We start from the raw sequence: 24,280 nt of genomic DNA, 5'->3' as shown, positions 1-24,280 counted from the left end.
TCTGGGGACTTTGGGGGGTGGAGCTAGAAGCAAGGTTGTGACAAGCATCATTGAACTCCAAAGGGAGTTCTGGCCATCACATTTAAAAGGATTGCACACTTTTTAAATGCCCTCCCTTTGCTGGAAATAATAAAGGATAGGGGCACCTTCTTTTGGGGCTCCTAGACTTGGACCCCCTGGCCCAATCTTTTTGAAACTTGGAGGGTATTTTGGGGAGAGGCACTGGATGCTATGCTGCAAATTTGGTACATCTACCTCAAAACACCGCCCCCCCCCAAAGATACCCGCAGGTCAATTCTCCATTATAGCTCATAGGAATCGGTCTCCATAGAGAATAATGGAGTGCTCAGCAGACGTTTCCCTCCCCTCCCCTTCTGATGACCCTGAAGCAGGAGATCCCGTCCCCACCTGGGGATTGGCAACCGTAGGGGTGGGTGACAATGGAGCAGACAATGGAGGGGGGATGCAACCACTGTGGAACTGGAAGGAAGGGAACAAAAATCTGTTTATGATGTTGGCAGTTGTGGTCATGGGTGGCAGCATGGATTCCTTCCTTCCTTGTATGAGTTCACATAACTCATTGAGAAGGATCTCCGCCTAAAGAAGCGCTCTTCAGACCGCAGGGGCTTCTTCCTGCCTTCTTTCCTTAAGGGGCGGGAGGCCATCTGGGCTTGCATCCGAGTAAGGTATTTGCAACGGGAACTGCGGAAACTGCGGCCGCTGCAGACCGAGTCGGGGGAGGGGAGGGAAAGCGGGGACGGAGCAGCGGCGTCGGGAAAGACGTTCGGCTTCCGGGCGCTGCGGCCCGGCCGGGTGTCGGACTCTTGTCAGTGCCACGGTGTCGCTAGCTGCTGCTGCTGTGGGGAAGAAGAGAGCGAGCGACGCAGCAGAGGAGTCTTCCAGCCCGATCTGCTTCGGTAGCCGATTTGATCCGATCCCCGCGGCCAGGCCCACCGTATGCAGCCCTCACCCTGGAGCGGCGGCGGCGGCGGATCGAGGAGCTCTCGCGATCCTCCCGGCAGCGGCTGCTTCAGTCTAAGGACAGGATGTTCTCCAAGTTCACCTCCATTCTGCAGCACGCCGTGGAGGCGGTAAGGCCACCGGCGGCGCACACCACGCAAATCCGGGGATCCTTAGGGGCCTAATCTAGGGAACGCGCAGTTGAGGCCCTTGCTTGGACTGCCAGGGCCCCCAGGCGTCCTGTACCCTAGCCTCACCTCGACACCCTAATTGGCCTCAGAAACGCTTGTTTTCAGACGGAGGGTGAAATGATGAATTGCATCTGAGGTGCTAGGCTCATGACAACTCTCCTCCTGTCCCCCTTCATCGCGGTTCCTGATTAGGCTGGATTACGTGGCTCTGACCTTTTTTTCATAGGTCCATAAACAATAACGTCTCTCTTCCAGTTTTAAAGAGACATCTAAAATAAGGTCCCGATAACCACCCATCCTGTGGACATGTTTCCCTAGACAAGAGCAGGCAACATCCTAGTCTTCCCAGTAGTATTCTAGTCAAGCAGCCCCCGCTCCCATAGCTGGGTAGCCTCCTGTATCCGCATCCGGGCTTCCATAGAGCCAGCCGCGAGAAATTAGAGTAATAAAGCAAGTGCCTCTGAGCTTGCCTTGATTTCTCTTGCCATCGCTGTCTGTTCCCATGTGCATTAAGAAGGGCTTTCAGTAGGAGGTTTTTTTTTTGTCTCCCTGCTCCTCTTTTTGTCGAAAGTAAGCATTCACTCTCTTCCCCACTGTAAACAGTTAAATTTTTACTTTAATTGCCTCCAGTTTTCTAGACGGGAACTCAGATAGCAAACTTACACCTTCATAGAGCCTTTCCAGAACACTTGAACACATTCATTATTAAAGAGACTCTCCAAGCACTTATATATGGTCGAGGACCTGTCTACCTTAGGGACCGTCTTTCCCCATACGAACCCCAGAGAGCACTGAGGTCAGCTGGAAAAAACTTGCTGACCACCCCCGGACCAAGAGAGGTGAAGCTGCAATGCACCCGTAATCGGGCCTTCTCCTCTGTAGCCCCGAACCTATGGAACCAACTTCCAGAGGAAATGCGGGCCCTGCGGAACCTTGAACAATTCCGCAGGGCCTGCAAAACTTTCCTCTTTCGACTGGCTTTCGCTGATGAAGGAAGTGATTGCTGATGAAGGAAGTGATTGCTAAGGATTACCGCCATCATATAAAGAACAAACAGCACTAGCACTTTTATTACTAATTAATTAATCAATTTTAAACTTATTAGAATTTTAACGTTAAATGTAACTTTGTTGTTTTGTTGTTTTTGTATAATTGAATGATGTTGTCAGCCGCCCTGAGCCTGCTTCGGCGGGGAGGGCGGGATATAAATAAAACTACCTACCTACCTACCTACCAAGCACTTAACATGTCAGCCCCATTGTATATGTATTTGTGTGTGTATGTTTATTTCACTTCATGGTTTTTGAGAAAGTAGTCTTGTTACAAAGGGTTCTGGTGGAAGAAGTTTGTGTTCATATAGACATGGGATACCCAAGCTCCCAACATCTTTGTTCCATGGCCCAAGAAAGGTTTAGATAGAGACAGAGAAGAAGCATAGGAGCCCAAGACTGAGTGTAGAGCTGCGATGTCCATTCTCCGAACAGCAGAGGAACAGATATACTTTGAAATAGCTGACACTTTATGCTGTGAAAATTTAGTTTAAAAAAAGCCAACTCAAACAAGATGTCTGAAACAAGAATATATTTTAAAAACATGATGCTTCAGAGTGGAGTAGGCTTTTCTTCTGTCAGTGATGCATGATGACAGTCCTGTCAACTGGGCAGTGAGTTAGATATGCGTGAGGCGTATCATCCTGCCAGTAAGGAGAGATTGTTGTTTTTAAGTAGTTTTTCAATCCATTTGAAACTGTGTAATGGAATAGGAGGCGCTTCATATGCCAGTCTGTTTACACTTTGGGGGATAAAAATTCATTACAATTATTATTTTACCTTCTATAAAATATCCAGGTTACTCTATCCAATTCTGTGACCTGTGGCAAAGAATTCCAAGGGTTGATTATATGTTGCAAAATAGGGCTTGCCTTTGAACAGTTGCACTGCCCTTTAATTTGTTTGAACACATTCTTGCATAAGCGCTATGAGTCAAACTGAAGATGAAGGTCTCCAATAATTTCCTTGCTTCTCTACAACTTTGAATGCCACTTAATTCAGGGTAGGCCTGTGCAATAGCCACCACATCTTTCTAGACTTAAATAAGCAGTTGTAAATCCTAGTTTATATGGCATCTTACCCTATGGTAGTTCCTTAGCAGCACAGCTTTTTGTTCTCCTATTTCATATTTTCTGTGTACATTTTTATGTATTTATGTGGTTTCATATACACTTAACATCTAAAAGATGAATGTGGTAAACATGTTGTACAAGTATACTCACCAGAGAACTGGGACTGGCTGTAGCTCTTTTGTGAATATAGACTTAACATAAAAACATAAGAGAAGTCATGTTGGATCAGGCCAGTGGCCCATCCAGTCAAACACTCTGTATCACACAGTGGCCAAAAAACCCAAGTGCCATCAAGAGGTCCACCAGTGGGGCTAGAAGCCCTTCCACTGTACCTCCCCCCCACAGCACAAGAATACAGAGCATCACTGCCCCAGACAGAAAGTTCCGACAATAAACTGTGGCTAATAGCCACTGATGGACCTCTGCTCCATATACTTATCCATTCCCCTCTTGAAGCAGTCTATGCTTCAGAAAGCTTTTGATAAAGTTCCTCATCAAAGGCTCCTTAGTAAGCTCGAGAGTCATGGAGTAAAAGGACAGGTCCTCTTGTGGATCAAAAACTGGCTAATGAATAGGAAGCAGAGAGTGAGTATAAATGGGCAGTCTTCACAGTGGAGAACGGTAAGCAGTGGAGTGCCGCAGGGCTCAGTACTGGGTCCCATGCTCTTTAAGTTGTTCATAAATGATTTGGAGTTGAGAGTAAGCAGTGAAGTGGCCAAGTTTGCAGATGACACTAAATTGTTCAGGGTGGTGAGAACCAGAGAGGATTGTGAGGAACTCCAAAGGGATCTGTTGAGGCTGGGTAAGTGGGCGTCAACGTGGCAGATGAGGTTCAATGTGGCCAAGTGCAAAGTAATGCACATTGGGGCCAAGAATCCCAGCTACAAATACAAGTTGATGGGGTGTGAACTGGCAAAGACTGACCAAGAGAGAGATCTTGGGGTCGTGGTAGATAACTCACTGAAAATGTCAAGACAGTATGCGATTGCAATAAAAAAGGCCAACGCCATGCTGGGAATTATTAGGAAGGGAATTGAAAACAAATCAGCCAGTATCATAATGCCCCTGTATAAATCGACGGTGTGGTCTCATTTGGAATACTGTGTGCAGTTCTGGTCACCGCACCTCAAAAAGGATATTATAGCATTGGAAAAAGTCCAGAAAAGGGCAACTAGAATGATTAAAAGTTTGGAACACTTCCCCTATGAAGAAAGGTTAAAATGCTTGGGGCTCTTTAGCTTGGAGAAACGTCGACTGCGGGGTGACATGATAGAGGTTTACAAGATTATGCATGGGATGGAGAAGGTAGAGAAAGAAGTACTTTTCTCCATTTCTCACAATACAAGAACTCGTGGGCATTCAATGAAATTGCTGAGCAGTCGGGTTAGAATGGATAAAAGGAGGTACTTCTTCACCCAAAGGGTGATTAACATGTGGAATTCACTGCCACAGGAAGTGGTGGCGGCTACAAGCATAGCCAGCTTCAAGAGGGAGTTAGATAAAATATGGAGCAGAGGTCCATCAGTGGCTATTAGCCAAAGTGTGTGTGTATATATATATATATATATATATATACATTTTTTGGCCACTGTGTGACACAGAGTGTTGGACTGGATGGGCCATTGGCCTGATCCAATATGGCTTCTCTTATGTTCTTATGCTTGTAGCTGCCACCACCTCCTGTGGCAGTGAATTCCACATGTTAATCACCCTTTGGGTGAAGAAGTACCTCCTTTTATCCATTCTAACCCGACTGCTCAGCAATTTCATTGAATGCCCACGAGTTCTTGTATTGTGAGAAATGGAGAAAGGTACTTCTTTCTCTACCTTCTCCATCCCATGCATAATCTTGTAAACCTCTATCATGTCACCCCGCAGTCGACGTTTCTCCAAGCTAAAGAGCCCCAACTCAGCAATGATTCTTATTATGTATGTCAAATCAGTCTCAATAGATTCAGGCACCCCTCTCAAACGTATCTGGTTTTCCATTAGTTTACAGTCTTGTAGCACTGCTTTCTCCTGCATTTTTTTTATAGTGGAATCCACTGTGTCAGTTTTTGAGTCCTGGTCTTTCACCTTTTCTTCTACCTCCTGCACTTTCTTTAACGCTGCTTGGGAGTCTTTTCTGAGATCCTCAATTTCTTTTTTAAATTCTTTTTTAATCACCTCTGCACTGGATTCAATGTGGTTTTTTTTAAATTCTTTCTTACTCTCTGTTATTGAGTCCTTTATTACTTTTACCAATCTTGCTTCCATGGCCTCTATTGCCTCCTGCCATTTAGACATTTTTGCTTCTTCAAGTGTCCTAGCCCTCGTACGAATCTGCTTTGCTTCTGATTTATTCACAGACATCACTGTCTGCCCATTACTGAAATAGGCTCTGAAGTTGACCTCATCAAATTAATTTTCAATATCACAGTCTTATAGATTAAGGCATGACCTTTTAGATGAGCCTAAAATCGCCGTTCTCAGAGGCTCCTAAGTCGAGATATTAATTTTTTAAAGTTTTATTTTATTCAAAATGGCGTCTGTGGCTTTTCTGTTCTCTTTTTAAAAAATTCCCTTTTTCTCCTGGAGTGCTCCAAAATTGAATCAAAACATATAGTCCAATAGATCTCACCTTTAAACGGTGATATCTGCCGGCTCCACTATTTTTTAAAGTCCTGTTTACTTTTTAAAATGTTTTAAACTTTTGACCTTCTTTTAATGGCCACCACTACTTCTCTATGATTTATAGTCCCAGAGAGGGCTAGGAGGCTTGCAGTTTTCCCTTCTCTTAATAGCCACTTCCTTCCTTTCTTGCCATGAAGTCTCGTTTCCGGTGGTTGGGAAATCTTGCGTTAGTTCTATAACGTCATTTCCTGTGACATCCCATAAGTCAGCAGATCTGTTTCGGAGGGGGTTGTCTAGCCCGACCACAGGTATTCAAAACAACAGTTGTTTTCCTTCTTTTAACCTTATTTCTCCAAGTTTACCCCCTCCTTTATCATCCTTACTTTAACATAACATAGTTGGATCCAGACCTTTATCTTTATTTCAGATAAGTCTTATTTTAGTCCCGGAATGATAGATAAAGATCTTTTACCTTTAGAATTGCGATCCTTTTAAACACCGTTCTCTTCAAAAATAGATGTTATTCAGTTCCAAAGAAACTTTGAATCCTGGTGAATTTAAGTCAATTTAATGACCTCAGAGGTCCTCTGTAGACGTTGGAATGCAATCCTTTTCCGGGGACCCTTCAAAGCCAGAAAGGAACCCCACTGGAATTCCTCGTCAGCCAAAGTAAATCCCCTCAGAATTTAATATGCATGTCTTGGGCTTCTCCCTGCCTGGGAGAAGAAGGCAGCAGGCGTTAGGATCACCTTCTCTGCCCAGAACAGAGACTCTGGTCTGCTCCTCTACTGAGAAGCACCTCAATCCTCCATGACTCAAAACTGGAAGACCTCGCAGAAAAATATTGTAAAACAGAAAATGGCATAATGATTTTGACAAACATTCTAAAAGTAAGCCAGGAACATCTTAGTGCATGACTAGACATGAAAGAGAACAGCTTTGAGTCAGATAGCAATGGATTCTTTTGCCGCCATCATATAAAGTGGAACCATATAGTAACTTATGACTCTTCTTTAAAAATCATGGATCAGTTTAAAAGGCCATAGTCTGCTACTGAGCTCTGGCCCTGTGATTAAGAAACAATGTTGGGTTTTGGTTGTGATTTTGTGTGCTTTTTTCCAGTTTTGTACTATTGAAATTTTCTTGTGCAGTCTAAAGTAGGGGTACCGGTATCTTAACAGTATGGTTGGAAAAAATCTCTGCTGGATATCTGTTTTTAGAAATTGTTAAAAAGAAATATTTTGTTTGTTACACCGATATTACATTTCTTCCTTGTTCTAAACCTGAGGATGACCAAGGATCATCATAGCTCTGGCTATGTTAGTTAAAATAATGAGAGGCGCAGTACAAGCACAAAAGGATCTTACAGTCTGGTCCAGTGTGGAGTTAAGCATGCCTTATTCCACTGAAATCAGTGGATTTAGATACAGCTTAATTCAGTACAGGATCAGACTGTGGAAGAGCTGTACAACTTAGAATCATGCCAAATATACTACAGCAGCAGAAGTTTTTAAACAGAAGATTCCTATATGATTATTATTTATTCAAGGAAAAATACACAATTTTTACAAGTTTAGTACATTGAGGTATATTTGTGATTGTAAGTGTGTCTGTATGACGGTATTAAATCTGTAGGCTTTTGGTCTAAGGAAATGTGTCGAGGTTTGGTACTATGTGATTCGTAACTTAAATTCTTGTGTGGCTTCTGCTAGCTCCCAATGCTGCAAGAACTGATCATCTTTTAGAGTTATTGTCTTTCAGAGAATGGTATTGGTACTCCAACACTTTGATTTCATATACATACATCTACAACTACACTTCCCTGGTAATTCTATAGACTACAATGAAAATTTCTGGTACTGACACAATGTTGACATATAACATCAACATAAACATATGCCATGTTTATGAGGAAAGACAGTTTGCCTGATACAAGATCAGACACTAAATTATTTTGGCTTTTTAATGATGTGAAGAAAATATGGTGAGAAATATGGATGCTCATACTGGTAGTACTAAACATAATAAGGTAACACTTTTAAACCCTAAGTTGATGGAACTGACATTGTTTAACAGAATATTTTTACTAGTATTGGCGATCCTTCCTACAGGTGGGCAAGTGTTTCTTTAAAAAATTATTTGTCTCCTTGCAGTAGGGAACTCTTTGTGAGGGTGTTCAATTCAGGCTTATATGCCCAGAGTTAATTGCATCATGAGAACTGTATAGAGAACAGATTAAAATCTTTATTAAATAGAATCTTCTTTTCCAAAACTTTGAAGATAAAATGGTATTTCCACTGGGCTAGTGCTTTTCTTCTCTCATCCTGCTTTTCTGTTTTTTACATTTCTCATTACTGATCTTGCAACCTTCAACACAATTTTTAATTCAAGAGTCCCATTTAAAGAAAGCTTGTTGAATTTGTCCCATTTTGTTTTTTCTGACCACTAAGAATTAAAAGCTACTCCTCCCCCCATATCTTAATTGTGTGAAACATGCAGAATCTAAACAGGTACACTTCTCTACACCATGGAGATGTAATGACGGAAATTTTATTTGCCAGACACTTAGTAAAAGTCACAGAACCTTTTTCAGGAAAATGGTGACAGTCTTTCAGAGCTGAGATTGCATATGAAAGATCAGGGTCAAGCAGGCCTGACGTCTTTAGATGAAGAACTGCTTCAGCTTGGAAAAGAAGTTGCCATCCTGCCACATTTTATGAATCTTGAGTTCACTTAGAAGGATTGAGGGCTGAATACATGCCAAGAGTAAAAATGCATCTGTCAAGGGTCGCTGTTTAATGTTCTCCATCCAGTGAACCACCTTTTGAAAAAACTCTTTATCCCACAAGCAATTGTTTTCAGTCCTTCCTAAGGGGAACGAGAAAAACTACTGTATTTGAGTGTTCATGGTTAACAAACTGATCTGTATTTAATAGTAGCATTTGTGGTCCAGCAACAACTCCACTACAAGCTTGACACAAAATTATATCCCTTAGCTTTAACTTATTGTCACCTAGAAAGGAAGTCTGTACTATCTTTTAACTGCAATGTTTTCATGCCAGAGTGTGCCATATTTAGGGTCAATCATAATGTTATGGTGACTGTCATAAAATTATTGATTATCATTGCATCTTGGTCTATTGATAAACTGAGGAAGGCTCAAGGCAAATGGATAGGTTCAAGAACTCATAGTATACAGAGTTTCTGTATTTGGTTGCAGCAGAGAAATCTCCAATACTGCAGTGGATCTTGATCAAAGGTTCTGTTGCAAGTTATATTCTTCTTTGTTTATGTCTTGAAACTTTAATAAATATTGTTGTATATTTCCTACAAAAAATTTAAACAGTATTTTTTTGTAATATGTACCTCTCATTTCGTATTGTATTTGTAGCTTGCACCATCCCTTCCACTGCAAGAAGATTTTGTTTACCACTGGAAGGCTATTACCCATTACTACATAGAAACTTCTGGTAAGAGAAACCTCTTTGCCTCAAATAGGTGCTGTTTTGTTGTGTGTTATCCATGTAATGATATAGGAAACAATGAAATCATTAGGCAGGTATGTTAGTAATGGACCTTGTGTATAACACATCATACCACCTCCCCATCACACACTTTCAGTGGTGTCAGTCTAGAGTTTGGTAGTCTTTGGATGTTGTAATTCATTCCTCTGACCTTGTTCCTCTTTGTGATCAAATAACAGTTATTTGTAGACAGTTGCATAAGAGGGATCAGCAAACTTGCCATTAGATTTTTTAAAGTCCTTACAGCATGGCAGTGAAAATTACTTCAAGATTCATCATATAAAATTACATCACCGCTGCATTAAGCTTGCTGTGCAAGTTAATGTAGGATAGTTTATTGACTTCAGTGATGTCAACTTACTCTAGTATAAAATTCAAATATGCTTTTTATTTCCCTTCTCAGCTAAATTAGCTAGGTTTTATACTGGGATTTAACCTCAAGAAAGGGCTGTACAAAATGTAAATAACACATGAGAAGTGTGCAGCTGATTTTATCTTCAAGAGGTATTTTTCAGCAGTTTATTAAAAACAGTCATATTATTTCTGTTGTTTTGGTACAGTTATTGTTGCTGGGCACTGACTATAGAATTGTGGGGGGGGGGGGGGGGGTTCCAGTCCTTGTGCATATAGGACCTCTAAAACAGCATAATTATCCTTCCTTCAATATAAAGCTCAACTCCATGTATGTTTATTTCAAAGTTTCAATTAAACATTTTTTTAAAGTCTTTTTTTCTAATAAATCTACTATAGGAGAAAACAAAAAAGAGTGACAAAAAGATGTTTGATTGGTCATACAGACACTGAAGTGAAAATGAAGGCTGTATTTTTAATGGGCTCTCTTTCTGTAGATGACAAAGCACCTGTGACTGATACGAACATTCCATCTCACTTGGAACAGATGTTGGATATTTTAATTCAGGAAGAAAATGAGAGGGAGTCTGGGGAAACAGGACCATGCATGGAATATTTGCTACATCACAAGATTTTGGAGACGTTATATACCCTGGGAAAGGCTGACGTATGTATGGCATGTTCTACAGCAAGCCCAATTTCCTTGATTGAGTTTAAGTGTGTGCTTCAGGTTGTGGAATTCTCCTATTTTTCAAGGCTCATTGAGAAAAAAAATGAGGGTGTATGACAGGACTAGTGACAATGGTGGCTAGAATGGGAGTATATAAAGACAATGATTCAAGCCCAGTAATGCCTTATAGATCAGGGGTCCCCTGCGTGGTGCTTGTGGGCACTACAGTGCCAAACAACACCTTTCCTGGCACCCACCCTGTGTTTTGAGAAAGTAGGTGGATTCAGGTGTAGCACTTGCCCAGCATGACTTCTGATTGGCTGGGCAGATTAGAATAACCTTGTTTCAGTGGCAACTGCCGTCACACTGTTAGTTTTATTCTCTCTCATTTCTCTTTCCCACTGTATTTTTAAGTTACTCTCTTCTCCCTTACACTTGAGTTTCCTCTGTATGGTTGGCTTCACCTCCTTAAGCATTTTCTAGTTGGCTCCACCTCCTGTGGTAGCTATTTTGTGGTTGCAGCCACAGTGATGTCCAAAGGCTGAAAAGGATGGAACCCTCTTATTAGACCAACTAAAATTTTGTAGGTATAAGCTTTCATAAGTCAAAGCTTACTTTGTCAAAGATACAGGGTGGGCTCGCCCATTAGGTCACCTAGGGTGATGGTCCTGAGGGCCCCCGAATTAGGCACCCCCTGGGAGGGTGAGGTTGCTCCCTCTCTCTCAAGTTATTTAAATTGTACAGGAGGGCCCTAGGAGCAGTTGCTGCCCTCCCTCGGTGGGACATTTCAACACATCAGCTGCTCAGTGGGATATTTCATTGGGGCAGGGAGTGCGGTAGAAGCAGCTGGACTGGCGTCCCCCTCTATTTAGAGAACCCACTGACCAGCTGATTAGCGGGGTCTTTAAATCACACAGGGAGGCATGAAGCTGCTTCTGCCACTTCTCCTACGCAGTTTGAATCGCCAGCAGAGACTTGAGAGCTGCCCCCACTAGCAATTCAGATTAAATTGGAGGGCTGGCAGGAACATGCCATCTTTCACGATTGTAAGAGCCCAGCTGGTTGGCAGGCTCTTTCAATGGCGTGGGGAGGCTGCGGCTGTTTCTGCCAGCCATGCTGCGTTACTTGAATTGTTGGTGGGGGTGGCTCTCAGCTGATTGACGGGGACCTCTAACTGGTGGGGAGAGCGGCAGCAGCTCCTGGGGCCCTCCCGGATGATTTAAATCACCTGGGAGGTGGTGCCCCCACCCTCCCAGCCTAGGATGCCAGGAAGCCTGGCACTGGCCCTGCGAAGACAGATATATCTACTAAAGTGAGCTTTGATTCAAGAAAGCTTGTGTGTGGATATACAGCGCTGTCAAGTCACAGCCAATTTATGGCAACCCCAGCAAGGAGCTTTCAACTCAAGTGGAAAGCAGAGGTGGTTTGCCATTACCTTCAGGGAAGCTTACACCTTGAAAATTTTGTTTTGTCTCTAAGGTGCTACTGCACTCACATTTTGTTGGGTCTCTAACATAGCTAACGCAGAAACTAACATGGCTACCCACAGAAAAATATAAAGTCATGGAGTGTCTGAGTGCCATATGAATATTCTGGGATTTGTGCAGAATACAAAATGTTTTAATCTCTGATCTCTGGTATTTGGTTGCGCATTTCGTTTTTTTCTAATCCCTTTTCAGAAACTGCAGTATGTTAGATTTTCTCCCTACATACAGTGTCTAGAAAGTGGTGATCTACAGAATTCTGCAGAAACTGCTAAGTTTTGTAGCTGAGACTGTTCACCATTCAGTTCTAACCTACACAGTTCTAGCCATCCAAATGTTTAAACTCATTTTAAGTAGCAGGTTGTTTTCTGAGCATGAAAACCCTTCAGGCAGTGCAGGGAAGTAGTCTGGAGATATTACCTAAAAGTGCAATGCTTTAGCTTTCAGTCTTTCTTAGAGCAAGGGCAGTGAGAAAAGTGAACGGGCTGCATGGTTATATTAGTTTTGCAGTATGCAGTCCTGTTACAGAACCTGTGGTACCTTCACATTTGATCCTTCTCAGCCATGCTAAGCAGGCCTGTGGCATGTAAGCCCCTGTTTTGTTTGCTACAAGAAGGTAAAGAGAACTTGGCTGTAGTCAATGTCTATTGATTTCAAAGCAATGAAAACTACTTTAAGATAGTAATGGCAGAATATCCTCAGAAGAAGGTCAGCATCCAACAGACGTGGGATTGGATGCAAAGGCTATCTTCTGCTGACAGGAGACCTTGTCACCAGCAAAGCAGAACTTTCTTGCCTTCCCCTTTGTTCATTCATTGAGCTTCTTGAAGTGCTGCTACTTGAGGACAACAGACCCTTGGGAACAGCATGAGATGCAAATTGTAGGTCTGCAATCGGGGAGGGGGGTCATCAAGAATCACCCCCCCCCCCTTCTGTTGGTGGCCACAAAAGTTTATGCCTTGAATAAAAAATTGTTGGTCGTTGCCACAAGACTCAGACCAACATAGCTACCCACCTGAATCTATTTACAATAGCTAACATTCATCACTGGTTTAAATCAACAATGTTGCATCAGTTGTCTTTATTTTAAAATCAGTCAGATGTTGGCTATATTTGATGTTGCTAAATTAATGTTCTTAGACTTGCTGTTCCTTTGGTTTGCCAGTTTTTACAATTTTTTTACATGACACTTCTTGTATATCTGTTGTTCTTTTTAGTGTCCTCCAGGCATGAAGCAACAGGTTCTGTCTTTTTATACAAAACTTCTGGGAAGAATACAGCAGCCTCTTCTTCCACATATAAATGTGCACAGACCTGTGCAGGTATGGATCTGATTTTTAATCAACCCTTCTTGCATTTTGGATGTAATGTTTCAGTATTGCTATTTTAAAAACATAGTATACATACTTTTTTTGAAAGCAGAATTCTACAATAGACCCAGAAGTAGGAGTTTTTCCTTTGTGTTTTAGTTTTGACTATTTGTTGTTTCTTTTGACAGAAATTAATCAGACTTTGCGGTGAAGTCTTAGCTGCACCTACAGAAAATGAAGAAATACAGTTTCTCTGCATAGTTTGCGCAAGGCTGAAACAGGATCCATACTTGGTTAATTTTTTCCTTGAGGTGGGTGGATCACACAGCTTACTATCTGCAGTTATAGTACAGAAGAGGCATTTGCAGAATGATATAATATCTGCTGTTTTAAAAAGGAGCTGTCCAGACCCTTTAAAAGCTACATCTCATACAAAAGTGAACATGTATTTATTTACTTCCCTGACCTGCATGTCCTGAGCTAGCCCGATCTGGTTAGATCTTGGAAGCTAAGCAGAGTCGACTCTAGATAATATTTGGATGAGTTCCCAAGGAATGGATTCCCAAAGAAATTCCAGGGTTGCTATGCAGAGGAATACAATGACAACCCTCCTCTGTTAGTCTCTTGCCTTGGAAACGCTAAGGGGTTGTCATAAGTCAGCGGGAACTTGATAGCATGTTATACACACACATGTTTATTTACCGAAGGCATTTTTCATCAGCCTTTTTCTATTAGAGACTCTTTTGCTTTAGGTATATTGGGACAATGTCATAGATTTCTGTTGTTCTTGCACATAACCAAAAGAGTACATCCATCTGTGCTTTTTGTGGTTTAGTCAAATGCATTCAAGCTATGTAAGAACTCTTGGTATGACAGAAAGGATTTTTTCCATATAAGACAATCTTTGATGGAAGCTAGCACTACAAGAGGGGGAAGTAACAAATACTGGCAAGCTGTGGGAATATCTGCATTTAGGAATGAGTTTGAGAACTTGGTTTTTTGTTTTGTCTTTGGGATGCCAGCTATTACTAGTCTTTTATGTACTGCTGCATCTCTTATTTGCATATGTTGTTTAGTTATCTAGCTGATATATTTAATAGTATTTCTTTCTACATTTTATAGTATCTCTTTTTATTTTACAAAGAGAGTGACTCTGTCACTTTCTACACTACAGGAATTTAAGCTGAGAGTAGACATAGAAAAATTCTGCTTGAAGGGGAACAAATAAAGACATAGCTTCTGTAAAGCCAGTCTACACATGTCTCCTACTCATAGACATCACTGGCATTCAGGACTAATTTCACACAGCAACAGAGGGAAAGGGTGCAAATAGATAAACAAGAGATGACAGCTTCCTTACATCTTTAAAATTGATGATATTCAGCCAAAAATCAAACGATATAACATTTTTATGCATACATAATAGCATGTTGAAAATAGTGGTCCATATGAGGCTTATTTTTATGAAGGGAAGTTTATTAAGCTTATGAAGGAAAGTTTATTTGTGGTTATGCAGTTTTTTTTTGAAATTGTGTTTTAGGACTAGGGTTTTTTTTAGTTTTGCTCAATCTTTACAAATATCTAAAGAATATAACTGTCTACCACTTGCCACTGAGCTTATCCCCCTCCTTCTTTCCATTATACATAACAAACTGTTGTTTGTTTGTACTATACTTACTGGGCTAGCAGTGAAGTTCCTTGGTGGTAATCATGAATCAGAAAACATAGAGCCTATTTCATTAAACTTTCTTATTAATTAGGTGGTTCAAGATCCACTCTTACATACTTCCAGGAGGCAGGTGAGCAGGTGGGCCTCAGAACTGCATGAAATACCCATGACCCTGGAGTGTTTTACTGAGTTAATGCATATGCTGACAGTTGTCCTGTTTTATTTTGTTGTTTTGTAACCCACTAACTCTGAAGTATGGTGAACTGATTTCTGTCGGTAGCCACAGTATTGGGATGGAGTGGTCTTTAGTATCTGACTAACTTTAGGAAACACAGGACACCTGAAGCTGGTCAAAGAACACTCAAAATCATACATTTTGTAGGGTTAATTCCATTTCTAGGCATGATCTGTATCTTGTTTTCATCTTGTAGCCATTCTCATTTTCAATATTTATGGGGAAGTAATGTAAATACTTGCTTGCAGTGTTTCATATCATACCACCTCCCCCTCTAGGTCCAAATTCCACACTGGGTTTGAAGAAGAAACTTAGTCAACAATTAATACTGAGTCAGTTTCATATTTGAATTGAGCAGCTGTTGCTGAGTGTGCAGGCCATGAATTCCTGATGTGCTAGGGTTAGGTGCATGCTGCCCTGGTGTGCTACTGCTGCACACATAGCCACAAGCTATGTGTATCATAATTTAGATATGATGCTAGAAAACCCCATATGGGTAGTTATACCTAACACATTTAGCTTCCAGGGTCAGCGGTGAACCCTCATTCCCCTGAGGGAGAGCAGGCAGGGCCCCACTTTTAGAAACTACATGGAGAACCAATGTGGCATAGTGGTTAGAGTATTGGACTTGGACTGGAGAGATGTGGATTTAAATCCCTAGTGGGCCATGACCCTCACTGGATGACTTTGAGCCAGTCCTCTCTCTCAGCCTTACTTAATTCACAGGGTTGCAGCAAGGATAAAATGGCACAAGGGTGAACCTGAATGCAATCCTTGGTGGAAGAGTAAGATAAAATGTACACAGAGTGTGATGTTTTAGTGCATATATTGTAGAACAACTACAGTGATGTCCAATGGTGCTTGGCTTGCTCTTATGCTCACTAATTCTTTTGGGGTTTTGCCCTCTTTTCTCTCCTTGTGCCTAAAACATACACTAGGAGTGACTGGTGTAGGGTAGATACAGACTTAAATATGTCTAAGTGCCCTAAGTTCATTTTCTCTGATGCATGGAGTGCTGCATGTTCCTCCAGAAAAAAACAAACAAAAATTTTGTGTGACATAAAGCATTGCTTAGTGGTATTTATATGCACAACTAGTGTTTATGCAAGCTTAGTTTAACAGATGAATGCCATCCTCTTGCCCTTCACATGGAAGATACATTAATTTAATTTTCAAGGATAAGATTTATTAGCAGGAGTGTAATTTCCCTACTTCAAGAAGATGAATCAAGGCTTTCAGTGAGATTCATAAAATTCTGTTATCACTGCCAGTGCACAGTAATAGGTTTCATGAGCAGAGGAATATGGCTACATTTTTTGTCCTTTGATCCATTTCCTGAGAATAACTCCTGGTTCTTAGAACATCTTTTGTTTTTCTTAGAGGCATGCTGCCTAGAAACATGATTAGATTGGAATCAGAAATGGTATTTCCAGAATCACAATGATAAAATGGATTGGGGTCTTGACCTGAAAATCGACATTTTCTGTTGCATCTGTTGGTGTCAAAAGGTTGACTTCATATAGTAAATGTGACATATGTACTGAAGATTGGACAAATCAAGCAGTTTCCATTTATTTCAGTGGCTTTATGGAATAAGGAAAGAACATTTATTTGCAGACATGTTGGACTGACTGATACAGAGGCTGGTTTAAAAGTTGCATGTTGAAGAAGCCTTCCAGTCTTTGAGTTATTGCTTGTCTTTTTTTATCATTGCTGTATAGCCCGTAAACAAAAGCACCTTTAGCCCATAACCAAAAGCATTTTTTTGGCTGGAACATGTACAAATATATTTCAACTAGGAATAAGGCCTTTTGTGGAGAAAAATACAACAGGCTCTAGAAAGAGGGTCTGGGTGAGTGCCCCCCCCCCAACCCTTGCTGTCTTCCCACCCACCCTTCATTCACTCCCTTCCTGCCTCAAAGGGAGCGGACCTTTGCCATCTGGTGAGCAGTTGTAATTCTGAGTGATCTCCAGCTCTCACCTGGAAATTGGCAACAGTTGTTCCCCAGGAGAAAATGGCATTGTACCTCTGAAGTCTCACCCCTCCTCAAATCCCACCTTCAAATCCCCACCCCTTAAATCTCCAGGAATTTCCTGACCTGGAGTTGGCAATCCTATCTCTTTGCCTTTATCTGCTTCTCTGACTTCAGCTTTCCATCGCCTTCCCCCTCCCTGCAGCCTCTACATATGAAAAGGACAGTCTTTCTCCACAGTGGGGGGAGGACCAAAACAGCTTACATAATTCTCCCCCCTTTGATCTGAACAACAACCCTGTGAGGCAGGTTATACTGTGACTGGTCCTAAATCACCCAGTCAGCTTCCACAGCAAGAATCTGTGTCTGGCAGACCCTGCTTTGAAGCCCTAACTTCTATGCCCTCCTCAAACTCCACTACAGAATCTCCAGGAAAGTTCTCCTGGAACTGGCAGCCGTAGTCAGGACTGGCCCCAATAAGTTTTGCCTCAGAGGCCCTTTAGTGATATCTTTCAGATCAACAGACTGTATCTGAGAATGTTGTTGGTCTTAAGCACAGGGACCTCAGTCTCTATGTCTTGCTTTCCCTCTTTATCTCTCTCTGTATCTGGTCTGTTGTCACAGGACACAATTTCCCCCCCTTTCCAGAGAAGGATAGGGAGGAGTCCTCAGCCAATCAAGGGGATCCTTTTGGCTGGCTGTTTCCCTCCTCCTCCTCCCTCCCTCCCTCAGCCAATTGAGGGAAGGGTTTCTTTCTCTCCTCTGTAAAGCAGTGCAACAGGTGGCTCAGCCAGTGGAAGTGTAGGGAGAGCAGTAACTGCCAGAACTAAGGTCGGTTGACTTTTACTGACAGAATCAGCTTTGCTGGCTAGCAACAGGCACTTGGGCGGGAGAGAAGATTGAACTCAACCAGTGGCACACAAGTACTCTTGATTGATAGTTTGACGGGCCAAAGTTGATGCATCACAGTCCCCACCTAGGGTGGCCAGACCGTCCGGTCTCCCGGGACATTCCCGGATCTGGCCACCCAATCCCCGGATCCCAGGCTCCCTATACCGGGACCATTAAAGGTCCCGGTTTAGGCAGCCCAGGAGCCGGTGGGCCGCGGGCGCGGGCGGGGAAGGCGGGGAGTGAGGGAGGGAGCGTCCCTGCGGCCTGCGCAGGGCCCCTGCGCACGCGCAGGGACGCTCCCTCCCTCACTCCCCGCCTTCCCCCGCCCGCGCGCGGGGCCGGCAGCGGTGGGGGAGGCCTCTCCGCGGCCTCCGCTGGTCGCTGGGGGCCTTCCAGAGTGTCTGGAAGGCCCCCAGCGACCAGCGGAGGCCGCGGGGAGGCCGCGGAGCACCCGGCGCTGGTCCGGGAAGGCCTTACCAGAGCCTCTGGAAGGCCTTCCCGGGCCAGCGCCGGCCAGCGAAGGCCTCCCCGCGGCCCTCCGCTGGTCGCTGGGGGCCTTCCAGAGTGTCTGGAAGGCCCCCAGCGACCAGCGGAGGCCGCGGGCGAGGCCGCGGAGCAACCCGGCGGCTGGTCCCGGGAAGGCCTTCCAGAGCCTCTGGAAGGCCTTCCCGGGCCAGCGCCGGCCAGCGAAGGCCTCCCCGCGGCCTCCGCTGGTCGCCTGGGGGCCTTCCAGAGTGTCTGGAAGGCCCCCCAGCGACCAGCGGAGGCCGCGGGGAGGGCCGCGGAGCACCCGGCGCTGGTCCGGGAAGGCCTTCCAGAGCCTCTGGAAGGCCTTCCCGGACCAGCGCCGGCCAGCGAAGGCCTCCCCGCGGCCTCCGCTGGTCGCTGGGGGCCTTCCAGAGTGTCTGAAGGCCCCCAGCGACCAGCGGAGGCCGCGGGGAGGCCGCGGAGCACCCGGCGCTGGTCAGGGAAGGCCTTCCAGAGCCTCTGGAAGGCCTTCCCGGACCAGCGCCGGCCAGCGAAGGCCTCCCCGCGGCCTCCGCTGGTCGCTGGGGGCCTTCCAGAGTGTCTGGAAGGCCCCCAGCGACCAGCGGAGGCCGCGGGGAGGCCGCGGAGCACCCGGCGCTGGTCGGGAAGGCCTTCCAGAGCCTCTGGAAGGCCTTCCCGGGCCAGCGCCGGCCAGCGAAGGCCTCCCCGCGGTCCTCCGCTGGTCGCTGGGGGCCTTCCAGAGTGTCTGGAAGGCCCCCAGCGACCAGCGGAGGCCGCGGGGAGGCCGCGGAGCACCCGGCGCTGGTCCGGGAAGGCCTTCCAGAGCCTCTGGAAGGCCTTCCCGGGCCAGCGCCGGCCAGCGAAGGCCTCCCCCGCGGCCTCCGCTGGTCGCTGGGGGCCTTCCAGAGTGTCTGGAAGGCCCCCAGCGACCAGCGGAGGGCCGCGGGGAGGGCGCGGAGCACCCGGCGCTGGTCCGGGAAGGCCTTCCAGAGCCTCTGGAAGGCCTTCCCGGGCCAGCGCCGGCAAAGGAAGGCCTCTCCGACGCCTCCCTGGCCTCGCCGCCGCCCCCCCGCCGCTGGACTCGCCGCCGCCGCTGGACTCGCCGCCGCCGCCCGACCCGCCGCCGCCCGACTCGCCGCCCACCGCCACCGCAGGTAAGGGGGGCCGAAAGCGGGGGGGGGGCGGCCTTCCTTTCTTCCCTCCCTCTTCCCTTCTTTCCTTTCTTCCTCCCTTCCTTCCCTCCCTTCCTTCCCCTCCCTCCCTTCCCTTCCTTCCTTCCCTCCCTCCCTCCTCCCTCCTTCCTTCCTTTCTTTCTTCCTTCCCTCCCTCCCTTCCTTCCTTCCTTCCTTCCTTCCTTCCTTCCTTCCTCCCTTCCCTCCTCCCTTCCCTCCTCCCTTCCCTTCCCTTCCCTCCTCCCTTCCCTCCTCCCCTTCCTTCCCTCCCTCCTCCCCTCCCTCCTCCCTCCCTTCCTTTCTTTCTTCCTTCCCTCCCTTCCCTTCCTTCCTTCCTTCCTTCCTTCCTTCCTTCCTTCCTTCCTTCCTTCCTTCCTTCCTTCCTTCCTTCCTTCCTTCCTTCCTCCCCTTCCCCTTCCCTTCCCTTCCCTTCCCTTCCCTTCCATTCCCTCTCCCTTCCCTCCTCCCTTCCTTCCCTCCTTATGTTCTTATGTGGCGCAGAGTGTTGGACTGGAGGGGCCACTGGCCCTGATGCAACAGGGCTTCTCTTATGTGACACAGAGTGTTGGACTGGATGGGCCACTGGCCTGATCCAACAGGGCTTCTGTTATGTTCTTATGTGACGCAGAGTGTTGGACTGGATGGGCCACTGGCCTGATCCAACAGGGCTTCTGTTATGTTCTTATGTGACGCAGAGTGTTGGACTGGATGGGCCACTGGCCTGATCCAACAGGGCTTCTGTTATGTTCTTATGTGACGCAGAGTGTTGGACTGGATGGGCCACTGGCCTGATCCAACAGGGCTTCTCTTATGTTCTTATGTGACGCAGAGTGTTGGACTGGATGGGCCACTGGCCTGATCCAACAGGGCTTCTGTTATGTTCTTATGTGACGCAGAGTGTTGGACTGGATGGGCCACTGGCCTGATCCAACAGGGCTTCTGTTATGTTCTTATGTGAAGCAGAGTGTTGGACTGGATGGGCCACTGGCCTGATCCAACAGGGCTTCTCTTATGTTCTTATGTGACGCAGAGTGTTGGACTGGATGGGCCACTGGCCTGATCCAACAGGGCTTCTGTTATGTTCTTATGTGACAATACTGACTTTGGTGGACCCAAGCACTGATTCAGTGTAAGGGAGCTTTGTGTTTGTGACTGGAGTGGACAATACTGACTTTGGTGGACCCAAGCACTGATTCAGTGTAAGGGAGCTTTGTGTTTGTGTCTTCTGGTGCAATTTTGTTCTCAGATCCTGTATTTACTTCATCAGTATATGGGATAAGGCACTTTCTCAACTGTGCTGCATAATGCAGCCTATTTATTTTGTCCTGTTGGCTCTGTTGGCTCTATCTGCGCCACCTTCATCACTTTCGGGGTGTGGATCCCCCAGTGGGGTGGGCTCCCGACTCCCTCTGCCGGCTGTTTCTGATAGCCCTGCGCCCCCTCTTTCATTTGATATGTGTCCCGTGCGGGTGCCACCCTCCTGCCGGAGATGCCGCAAAATGAGCCCCCTTGAGGCTTATGGCGGGCAGGGCTCGGGGGAAGCGAGCTAGACTGCTGTTCTTTTGAGGGGTTATAGAGTGTTTCGAGCCCCTCCCTGTGGCATCGGTCCCATCGTTGTGGGACCCAGGGGGCCGGCGCAGCGGCCCGCTGAAGCAGCCTGTCAGTCACTTCCGCATCTCGACCTGTGTTATTAGTGACAGGCTGCTTCGGCAGGCTGCTGCGCCGGCCCCCTGGGTCCCACGACGATGGGACCAATGCCACAGGGAGGGGCTCGAAACACTCTATAACCCCTCAAAAGAACAGCAGTCTAGCTTGCTTCCCCCGAGCCCTGCCGCCATAAGCCTCAAGGGGGCTCATTTTGCGGCATCTCCCGGCAGGAGGGTGGCACCCGCACGGGACACATATCAAATGAAAGAGGGGGCGCAGGGCTATCAGAAACAGCCGGCGGAGGGAGTCGGGAGCCCACCCCACTGGGGGATCCACACCCCGAAAGTGATGAAGGTGGCGCAGATAGAGCCAACAGAGCCAACAGGACAAAATAAATAGGCTGCATTATGCAGCACAGTTGAGAAAGTGCCTTATCCCATATACTGATGAAGTATATACAGGATTTGAGAACAAAATTGTTTCCGGCGGTGATATTTGGGGGATTTTTGGGGACGTCACAGGAAGTGCTGTGAAGTCACTTCCTGTTTCCGGCAGTGGCATTTGGGGGAAATGATGCCATTTGGGGGAAATGATGTCACAGGAAGTGATGTCACTTCCTGCTTCCGGCAGGTGGCGCGGGGGAAATGATGTCACAGGAAGTGATGTCACTTCCCGTTTCCGGCAGGTGGCGCGGGGGAAATGATGTCACAGGAAGTGATGTCACTTCCTGTTTCCGGCGGTGGTATGACGTCGCCGGAAGTGACGTCGCCGGAAGTGACGTCACTTCCTGTTTCCGGCGGCGCACACGCTTCGCGCGCGCGCACTCCTGCCTTCCCCCCCCCAAGGTGTCCCTGGCTGGCCTTCAGACATTATGGCCACCCTAGTCCCACCCAGTCCCAACCAATCAGGTTTCTCAGTTTTGCCAAGGGAAAAGGGCTTTTATTATTTCAAGATTATACAAGTCTATTATGTATACATTTCAAGTAACCGCAAACTAATAATGGATGAAATACAATCTAAGATATGTGAATGAGGGCTAAAAATTGAAAGACTGCAGAAAGAAATTTAATGAATCCCAAGAATTAAATGGGCACCTGGTCATCTGATCTGTATCAAGACCCGATTTGGATTGAAAGTTTCCCCAGTCTAAAAAAACTAGTGCTGGTTAAGCTGCAGTACACTGCAGATATTGCAATATACATTTCATGACAAGTTCTTTGAACCCTAAGGAACTAATTATTTATCTGACTGTTTATTTTGTCTGTTTCTTCTTTCATTTAGGATAAATTTCTTTGCATTTGTGACTGCTTTAGATAGGAAGTGTTCCTTTTGATATTTTTCTCCTTTAAGGCAAACACCATATTTTGTCTATGTAATTCTCCATATGGATCTTACACTTTTCAGAACAAGCTGAAAGCAGTGGCCTCAAAAAGCAAAGCCTGCTTAATCACAGAAGACATGCAAAAAGAACAGGATTTGGGGATGTCTGATAAAGGACAATCTGTTCAGCTTGAAGAAACACCAAGAGTGGAACTTGCAGAGAGAGAAAATGACCTTCCTCAGCTGGCAGATGACTTGTCCACAAGTCTGGATGAATTAAATGTTCCTTCATCCCCTGAGGCTTTGGCTGTTCATTCACATGGAGACTATAATTTGGTGAATTCTCTGCTCAATCTCACCAAAAGCCCAGTGAGTTGTGTTGGATTCTTTCAGAAATGGCAGAATTTACATTTGGATTTTTAGGGTAGAAGTGTGCATGTATTGTGAACAGACAACTTTCCTTGATTGAACATAAATTTTCAGTTGAGAAGGGATTGACTGTCACCAAATGTACTATAATTTGTTAGCTTCCGTTTTTATATTTTGTGTTGTGTGTATATAATGCATTTTGAATATGACTGGTAGACAACTTGTCTTTTTTTCTGTTGAAATGCATGAATATCACTTTATGTGACATTTCTTTTTTGGGGAAAAACTCTTGTCTTCATGGAAAATATACAATATATTTCTACCTGCCTTCCCTCTCCCCCATCTTGCTTGAGGCTGAGGTCCAGAGTCTAGGAGGATGCTGGAGCCAACAGTACTACAGTGTGAACACTGTACCCGCAAAGAGTGATGGTGACCTTGTTCAAGGAAGTGGAGATATAAACCCGTCTCATCCAAAAGCAGGTTACCAGTACTCAAGTGGCATGCCTGGTTAGAGTAGGGAGGACTGCAGTGGGACTGAGGTGGTTTAGGGCTCTGAGAGTCTTGAGGAATTGGTTGAGGAGATACCTCTGGATCAGGGCAGTCTCTGAGGTGGAGTGTCCAAGTCCAAATCAGAAGGCAGGACCGATTCAGAATCTTGGGGCTCTTTCTTGACATCAAACAAGGCTCTTGGAGGTGTCTTAACTGCTGTGACATGTGGCAGTGTTAGATGCCCAGTGTCTCTTCCTCTGAGCTTTTGGCCTCTGTGCCTGATGAGTCTGTACCCTGGTCTGCACGCTCATTACTAATATGTAGAAATGTAACAGTCAGCTCAAAATTACAACCTGAGCTATCAGGGAGGCCTTAATTTCCACCTCTTAATTCAGCCTAGGGTTGCCAGGTCCAATTCAGGAAATACTTGGGGATTTGTGGGGTGGAGCCTGGAGACTTTTCCATAAATAAATAAATACTTCAGTGCTGTTCTCTTGAATACAGGCTTAATTTCCTCCTCTATTTTGCCTTCAAAGAGTTCCCCAGCAGCTGCACTTCCACTAAATGAAAATGAACACAACATACTCACAAAGCAACCAACATAAGCAGTTTGCAAGCCCACACTTTTGTGATCTCACTCTGATAATGGTAAATCACTTTACTCACAAGAGTTCCTGAATGTAATGATCTGCTGTATTTCAAACAGCTTCTTCAGACTAATACAAGGAAACAAAAGTAAGGCATACAGAGGTCTAGGGGGTGGAGTTTTCCTCCATCCCATAATCAAGTTCTAGTTAACAC

General features: G+C 45.4%; 1 protein-coding gene across 2 annotated transcripts in view; it reads left to right on the top strand.

Moving 5' to 3' along the window:
• The first annotated feature begins 727 nt into the window (after positions 1-727).
• FHIP2A (FHF complex subunit HOOK interacting protein 2A) overlaps positions 728-24,280 on the top strand; it is a 49,798-nt gene continuing 26,245 nt past the window's right edge. Inside the window, exons 1-7 of one of the 2 annotated variants that reach the window (XM_060241569.1) lie at positions 728-1,091; positions 9,278-9,356; positions 10,259-10,428; positions 13,133-13,237; positions 13,414-13,536; positions 14,986-15,024; positions 22,706-22,990. In XM_060241569.1, coding sequence (XP_060097552.1) covers positions 1,047-1,091; positions 9,278-9,356; positions 10,259-10,428; positions 13,133-13,237; positions 13,414-13,536; positions 14,986-15,024; positions 22,706-22,990 — 846 coding nt within the window. In that variant the 5' untranslated portion in view covers positions 728-1,046. The remainder of the gene's footprint in view (positions 1,092-9,277; positions 9,357-10,258; positions 10,429-13,132; positions 13,238-13,413; positions 13,537-14,985; positions 15,025-22,705; positions 22,991-24,280) is intronic. The other variant, XM_060241570.1, reaches the window with a different exon arrangement.

The sequence above is a fragment of the Heteronotia binoei genome, chromosome 6 (genome assembly GCF_032191835.1).
Source record: "Heteronotia binoei isolate CCM8104 ecotype False Entrance Well chromosome 6, APGP_CSIRO_Hbin_v1, whole genome shotgun sequence".
Taxonomy (NCBI): Eukaryota; Metazoa; Chordata; class Lepidosauria; order Squamata; family Gekkonidae; genus Heteronotia; species Heteronotia binoei.
Note: the sequence above shows the minus strand (reverse complement) of the source record. Positions and strands in the feature narration are given on the sequence as shown.